This window comes from Camellia sinensis, chromosome 6 (assembly GCF_055761805.1).
Source record: "Camellia sinensis isolate YWXY chromosome 6, ASM5576180v1, whole genome shotgun sequence".
In the NCBI taxonomy this organism is placed as follows: domain Eukaryota; kingdom Viridiplantae; phylum Streptophyta; class Magnoliopsida; order Ericales; family Theaceae; genus Camellia; species Camellia sinensis.
Window position 1 is genome coordinate 32,533,121 of NC_138966.1, and position 8,698 is coordinate 32,541,818.

The following is an 8,698-nucleotide window of genomic DNA, read 5'->3' on the forward strand; positions in this document are numbered from 1 at the left end:
AGTGACACCCAATTCCCAATACGTATCGGTCGATATTACCGATACCGATACCGATACTCCACGATCGATGCCGTTACGTTACCTGATACAACGATTTACAACTATGGAGACAAGTGTCCATGAGAGTTTGGAATCATGTGGCGAGAGAGTGGAAAGGACAATAGGAGGGGTTCAGAGTCGGTTGCCATTTTTTTTTTTTTTTTTTGCATTAAAAAATAGAAGGCTCAATATTAAGCTTTTGTAATCTAATAATTTGTAGGTGGAGTACATATAACATACACCTTAAAAGAGAATGTGTATTTTAAAGGTTCTTCAAAGATAAACATGTTACATGTCTAATATTGAGAATAACTGACCTTCTGTCATCATTTTTAAAAAAAAAAAGGGTGAATCCCAGCAAGGTTATCAGCATTTTGATTTATACATGCGCGCGCGCGCGCACACACACACACACATATATATATATATATATATATTGTGGGGACATAATTTTTGAATGACGATACGTGGTCGAGGTGTCACCAGAGTGCCAGTCAAGGTGCCACGTGTCATGGTCATGATGCCAAAATAATCTCGGCTAGACCGAGGTTATCTGCGAGAATACCGGAATCCGAGGTAAACGGATAAGGGACAAGAGTCCTAGATTGGGAGAGAACTTCAGTTTGGGTAAGGATAAGACTGTTAAAGAGTTTATCCCGAACCTACTGGGAGTCCAAGATTAACTGTAATCCAGAATCCATTGGAGCTAGGCTTTTATTGGGATTAGGTTAGTGTTGGCTATAAAATAGAGGTACCCTCGTGGGTCTAAGGTACCCTTTTTATATTCTGAATAGTGAGCACTTTGGCTATCTTTGAGAGATAACTGACTTGATCGTCGAAGTGTCCCCGAGTGGACGAACCACCACCGGAATCTCTTCTTTTTGTTGACAGGTCGTTCAGGCTTAATCTATTCTGTCAGTGTTCTTCAGCTGAGTACCTGTTTAGCAATGTGGTCAGAAATTGACACACACACACACACACACATATATATATATATATATATTTTTTCTTCTCAAAAGTTTACTAAATAAGGGGTCAACATAGAGGATTCCAATGAGTTAATAAAAAATGTTTGATATCTAATTTAATATTTAAAATTAAAATGAAATGTATTAAGTGAAATTAATCAAGATGGTTTGATAACCATAATTTATATACGATATAAAAATTTAAGTGACTTTTATAGTGTAAATTTTTTTTATAAAAATTGAAGTAATATAATATTTATTTAATGCCGATTGAATTTACTATCACCACTACCATCCCACCATCACCACAACACTATCCCTCCACCTCCACCACTATCGGCATGGTCACTCCCATTCCCACCACAATATAAAATTGGAAAATAAAATTCAAATATAATATTTTTTATTTTTTTCATATTCAACAAACTATTTGAATTTATCAATTAAATTTTTATCAAACAATTGCTCAACTTAAAAATTTTAACTTTCAATTTTATCAAACCCCAACTACTTAGAAAGTTTTATGAAAAAAGGCTCATCTCAATTAAGTTGTTACACAACCTAAACCAATTGTGAGCAAACACCTTAACCACAAACAGAGAAAAAAGATGAACATATTGGAAAGAAGAGACATACAAAGCGTACGCACCTGCATTAAAATAAATTACATAGCACTCTCTCAAACTAAACTAATCAACAACAAAGTCTACTGTCAAGACACTAAGAAATAAAATCCAACCAGAATAAGAGCAAAACCAAGATGAAAAGCGAGTCATTAGCAAACTGTCTTCTCGAGTGAATGGATTGATTCCCTAGAGAGCACATCCATGTCCGAACCAATTAAAGCAAAATACATCCTCTGCCATGCTTCAAAAACCTTAGCATCCTCAAGAATCTCCAGCACATAACAAATTAACGTCACACAACATAACATAATTATAAAGAGAGAATAAGAATTATTGCCAACTGAATCTCTCGCTAGTCCCAAAGAAACCAATTGCCGAGGTCGTGCACAAAGGTTGAGGTTATAGATTATTACAAATCGAACAATTCAGATCATCCAAGCCAAGTTGGTAGACTTTTTTGCTTGCTGGATGCACGGCAGATGCATTTCCAGGAACGACATTTCCATAGAGAGAGAATTGTAATTGGGATGCTTCTTCACTAGTTGATTGGCTACTCTTCTCTTCTTGCTCCTTGTACACAAGATGGACTCCGACCTCCTTCACTTGAAAAGATTGATCTCCAACCACTGAAATATTCAGTTCATCCCCACCTCCCAACTGATTTTCAAACTTCCAGTAACTTAACCACATCATATCCTCATCAGCTTCTGGAATGGCAAAGACTTTCGGAGAATGACTCCATATCAAACTCTTGGTCATATTACTGATAATAGTATGTGCGCTAAAATTAAATCTACTACGTATTGGATTATTGCAAAGAAGTGCATACATAGAACACACACTCAAGGCTTGAATTCTGAAATTCGATGGCACGGTAACAGATATTGATGATCCTGTATTTTTAAGACTAAACCAAGCTGGAATCTTGCTTCCCGGAAGATAAGTGTAAAATATATGTTGTTCATGACATCCCTGTACCAAAGAAACCATAATTTAACCATTACAATTTTTTATTATTTTTATTTTTATTTAGAGAGAGAGAGAGAGAGAGAGAGAGACCTGTATAGGAAGCTTCCAAGTTGAGAAGAAGCCTGAAAGCGTAACAGTTGAGCTTCCGTTGGATCCAAAGCTGGAGATGCCCAAAAAATTTAGTATCTTCATGTCAATATTCCCTATGGGTTCTAACTTCAATTCGCCTGCAACCTCAACGATATTGTAACAATTACCACCACCGCATAGATATGGTCTCCAACTCTTGTTCACAACGAATTGATTCTTCCTAATGTTATTACGTTCCAGGTTAAATGGATTTGAACCCTGTAAACATTTTGAGCTGTACAATTCTACCAATTTATTCCACATTATATATTCATCATGAACGTTATTTAATTCTATGGTTGATGGAACTGATCGAAATGTTACTTTCTCCAACAATGTACAGCCAGAGAACATCAATACTTTCACATTCTGCTCCACTATAAGAGATTGAAGCCTTTTACAGTTACCTAATTCAAGGATTTGAAGTCCAATATGACCACTGATGCAATTCGGGAGGCTACGAATTGGATTATTGCTCAGATTTAATATTTGCAATGAGGAAAGGTTGCTAAGATCCTTTGGAAAAGCATCCTCTGATAAATTGCAATCCACAAGACTTAAGTGTACCAAAAATCGTGGTAAAAGAGCACATGAAATTTCTACACTTTTTCCTGGTTTCGATAGAGAAGGCCATATGAATGAATACCATGGTTTGACCTCCTTAGTGGTAGAGAGTAATTGAATTATGGCAATTCCATTTGCATTCAACCTTGTTAAAGAATTCATACTCCCTATCTCTGTTGGCAATTCATTGATATTTGAGCAACCTGAGATGTCAAGTGTTTCCAAAAATTTTAGCATAACAATGCTTTTTGGAAGCTTCCTCAGATTTTTGCAATCTTTTAAATTTAATAAAACAAGTCTCCGAAGGTGTCCAATAGATTCATGAATATCTACCAGCCGTGCACAATTTTCAAGTATTAGTCGCTCAAGATTGGGTGCTTCCAAGAAATTAGGAGTTTCGGAAAGGCGATGGGAATGACTAAGATCAAGGATTTTTAGTGACTCGAGAAACTGTAAAAAAAAAAATGTTGGTTATTATTGCTTCTTTTAATTCTTGAACAAAATTGAAATGAAAACAAACAAATGAGTAACATACCTTGGTTCCTTTCCAAACTTTTTGCAAGTTGCTATACTGCATGTCAAGAACAACCAGGTTATCCAAAGGAAAATCATCTGATATAGAGTTGAAAGAGCATCCATGCCAACACAACCATCGTAATCCTTTAGGAAAATTTTCCAAGCTTCCATTGACTTGTAAATAGTTGAGCTGCAAAAGTTTTAGCTTATGCATCCTTGCAAATGCATCAACTTCCAAAGCTATCTTAACTGAATTTTGTAGAGCAGTGCCTACTGTTTGCCGGGAAAAGATGCCAAAACAATGTCTTTTAAACGAATTTCCTACATTTGACAACGAAGATGTGCTGAGGAATTCTTCAAAATTACGTTTTCTATTGACACCAAAGACTGTTGTCCTGCCATATTTATCCTCCAAAAAATTCATATCAACTATGAGACCTTCAATTTTTCCTGTCCCCTGACAAAGAATGAGAGGGAGATGACATTGATCAAGAAGAGTAATGCTATACACACAAATTTTTTTTTTTTGGGTACAAAATTGTCATACAGAATGATGTAACTTTTATTTCTAATAAAAACACCACCAATATAATTTATGAATGATTTTTTTCTTTTCTTGTATGAAGTTTCTAAGTTCAGATCATTTTTTTTTATAGTAAATAACTACACAAATACATACAAATATAAATGAGGAGTAGGATTAATTCTTACAGTATTTTCTCTCAAGACATTGAAGGAGTCCTTATGATTCCAGAGTCTACTACGTTCTCCTGGCTCCTTGGGTGATTCTCGGCGAACAATTTCTTTTCCCATTTCTTGAATCAATTGATGCATCACCAACTTTTTGCTTTCATCAATCGTTAACAGACATCTATCAATGAGATTTTGAATCCCAACTGTTGTGAAAAAATCACATCCATCTAGAATGGTAACTGCCCAATCTTCATCCATCCCAACAAAAAAACAAGCAACATGGAGGAATAAATTTTTGTCATGGTCATCTTGTAAAGAGTCATAGCTTATTTTGAGCTTTTCAACAACTTCATTATCGGGGATTGCTTTCAATTTTTCTAGTTGACTTTTCCAAACATTTAAGCTTTTCCCAAATAGAGAAGAACCCAAAATTTTAATAGCTATTGGAAGCCCTCCACAGTATTGTACCACCCTTTTCGAGTCCTCTATGAAACCATCAATGGGACAGTCTTTCCCAAAGGCATGCCAACTAAAGAGCTCCAAGGATTCATTGCAATCCAAATTTTCAACCTTGTGAACTTGGTAAACTTCATGAGCCCTTAGCAACCGCTCACGTCTAGTGGTTATGATGATTTTACTACCTTGAGAAAACCAATCTCGCATTCCCAGTACTGCATCTAATTGGTCCATTGTATCCACATCATCAACAATTACAAGAACTCTTTTGCAACATAATGCATCTTTAATTTTAACAATTCCTTCATCAACACAATACAAATGTCTGAAAGAAGTTGTGTTTGTAATTGAAGTAAACCATTTGGTTGTTTTAGAGTTTCTCTTACATTGGCAAGAAAACTACTACCTTGGAATCATGAGAAGTTCGAATTATATAGAAATTTGGCAATGGTTGTCTTCCCTATTCCACCTATCCCACAAATTGCAACTATACCAACATCACTACACTCATCTTGTAACCAAAGCCCAATATTTTTGGCTCGATAATGCATTCCAATCAAGTAGGGGGAGTTGCCCAAGATTGTGCATCTTAGTTTGTCTGCAACCACTTCTACAATTTTGTGGATAAATTTTGACTCGAATCTAAAGATAAGATGAAGATTAAAAATAAAGCACGATAAGAATACCATGACTAGAACTTAATTATAAATTCTCATGCAATAATGAGCAAACAACTGTTATTCTCTTTGGTGAAACAATTGGACGAGTCCTAGATGAAAAGAAGAGGGTTTTCACAATCATGGTTGTGCATCAATATTCTTTTTTTTAATATAAATTGTTTTCTGTGTTTTGCAATTTTTTTTAATTTGTTATTTATATAGTAAGATAAGCTATTAAATTTTTTGAAGAATAGTCTAATTTTTTTTCAATGAAATTTTTAGGGTTAATTAAACCAAAACCCCTCAACTATTAGTATTTCGCTTCACAACTATGAATCCATACTTTTTTTGACCCTTTCAACTATAAAGGCATATCATTTTCACCCCTCAAGACCACCTCTGGAATTAGTAAATTTGTATGATTTTTATACTTAAAAGAGGGTCAATAGGTACAGATTCATAGATGAGGTAAAGTGATATACACTATTAGTTGAGGGGGTCTTTCGTGGTGTAATTGACCCAAATTTTTATGGTTGCAAATGAATGACTCCATATCATCTTTTCAAATAGATTAAAAGGGAGAAGCATACTAAAAAAATCGTAGTTAATAAATTCAAGTTTTTTTAGAGTATTATGAAGAACGTCCATACCGATTTGAAAAGAAATCGACTTGTAGTATGTTGGGATATTCCCTCGAGGACAATTTAACTCATGTATTTAAAGGTTAACTTCTAAAAATTAAAAGATGTCAAACTCTTGTATTTAAAGAAAAAAAAAATTCATCCCAAATTTTGATTAAATAATTCTTAATCTAAAGACCCTCGTATGAAATACTTCTAATTATGAAATCCCAAAAAGGGTGGTGCAAATAATGCTTAGCTAAAAGAGGACATGGAAGGAAATTACCCATTAACTTGATTTTGTAAATTCATCCCTGCTAAATCTGCTGCTTCTCTGAGTGCTGCTCTCCATTCTTGTATTTTGCCCTTCCATTCATCTTTTTTTTCAGCTCCTTCTGTATGGAATCTCTCTTCATGCCTTGTGAATGCTTCTTCGAAACATTCCATTTGGTTCCTCATATGGGATGGATCCACGTGATAGAAGACAGGTAGCACTACATGCCCAGTAGTCCTACGTTTGAGGATCATTACAAGTTCATCAAGACACCAGCTTGAAGAAGCATAGTTTTTTGAGAAGACAACTATTGAAATCCTCGACTCTTGAATTGCTTTATGCAGTTCAAACTTAATATTTTCTCCTCTTTCAATCTCATCATCATCTCTAAAGGTGTGAAATCCTCTATGCTTTAAAGCTGTGTAGAGGTGGTCAGTGAATGTCATGCGGGTGTCTTCACCTCTGAAACTCAAGAACACATGATACCTACATGGAGAATCTGAAGAGGAGGCATCCTGGGCTCTAACAATCTCCATTGGATTAAAGCTTCACAAAGAATTAAGGAGAGAAGAGCTATGAGATGGAATGAGTTCTATCTATCAAGGCATCATATATATTTTATAGGAGATGTGACTATATGTAACCATATATCCAAGAGGAAGGACTGAGTAAAAAATAAAATAAAATAAGGTGTGGAAATGCTACCATAATTTACTTGTTGATTTATGATTTATCATGGAAGCTTCAAAGCTAGTGAAAAGGACATTGTAAGGAGTAAATGTCAGAATTGGTAACTAAAATATGTTTATGATATCATTAAAACTTATTAATTGGTTTAATGATTTATTAATAAAATTAGACATTTGTTATGTTATTAGAAATTTGAAGAGATAAAATGTAATTTTTAAAATTACTGGAGATAATATATATTTTAAATAAATTACATAATGCGAATTTGTAATTAATCCTAAATATAAAAATAAGGAAAAGGCTAGAGTCCCAGATGTATCCACCCAAAATTTTTTGAGTGGATAGTTGTATGGTGGAGATTAAATTTGTATAGTATGTGATCTATGTATAAAATAAATTTGAATTACAACATGCTAAGGGGTAAATTACACATTGCACCCTTGCACTTTGCACCAAATCCTAGTTTGACCCTTATACATGAAATCATGACTGTCAACCCCATGCACTTCTGGTCAAATTTCACTTTGGTTCTACACATGAAATTGTGACAGTCAACCCCCTGCACTTTTGGTAAAATCTCATTTTGATCCCTATACAAGTGTCAATGCACCCCTTCTGTTACTCCATTATTTAAATCTTTAATTGAATGCAGTCATATGACTAGAATATGACTACGAAAGGACGATAAAAGAGAAAATTCATCCTCATTTTTCACTAATATACACTTTATCTCAAAATTTATACCAAATTATGAATGCATTAAGATAAAATAAAACGCCTATTGAAAATGATTAAGAAGATGAGCCAGGGTTTTGCATCAATTGAAATCACATAATTTTGTTTTCCAAAGTAATACACTTTTCTGTCTATTCCTCTCCCTTACAGACAGAAAAGTGTAAGGGTAACTTTTTGATTTCTCTGCCACCTTTTTTGATTTCAAAAGCCTTATTTTCTTGCATTTTCGTCCAAATTTTCAATATATGAACATATATATTATATTATATAACTCTCACGTATGTGTTAGTGGGAAATAAGGATAATTTTCTTCTCGTACTTTTATTTCGTAGTCGCATTCTTGTCACATAATAGGATTATGTTCAAGATTTAAACAATGGAGTAACAAAAGGGAGACATTGATACTTGTGTAAAGATCAAAGTGAGATTTAACCAAAAGTACAAAGGGTTGACTGTTATAATATCATGTTTAGGGACTAAAGTAAGATTTGGCCATAAGTATAGGGGTTGACTGTCATGATTTAATATATAGGGGTCAAAGTGAAATTCGGTGCATAGTGTAGGGGTGTAAAGTGTAATTTACCTTAATTTTAAATAATTTTTGAATAATTAAATCAAAATTTATAGTATTATTGATAAAATAAAAGAACTGGAAGTGGAAGGTGAAGAGGTGGGCATACATGAAGATGCTGAGAAAGTGGGAATGCACACAAAAATTGGGTTTAGTCACACAACACCAACACCCCCCCCCCCCCCCCCC

At 34.4% G+C, this 8,698-nt stretch overlaps 1 protein-coding gene across 1 annotated transcript; it reads right to left on the minus strand.

Annotated features, from left to right (window-relative positions):
* Positions 1 to 1,636: 1,636 nt before the first annotated feature.
* Positions 1,637 to 7,182, minus strand: LOC114287641 (disease resistance protein RPV1). Its single transcript, XM_082873624.1, is given in 6 exon segments — positions 1,637 to 2,605; positions 2,693 to 3,745; positions 3,831 to 4,268; positions 4,523 to 5,280; positions 5,283 to 5,602; positions 6,526 to 7,182. Coding segments are annotated over 6 exon segments (3,666 nt in total). The 5' UTR covers positions 7,050 to 7,182; the 3' UTR covers positions 1,637 to 2,032.
* Between the last annotated feature and the right edge of the window lie 1,516 nt (positions 7,183 to 8,698).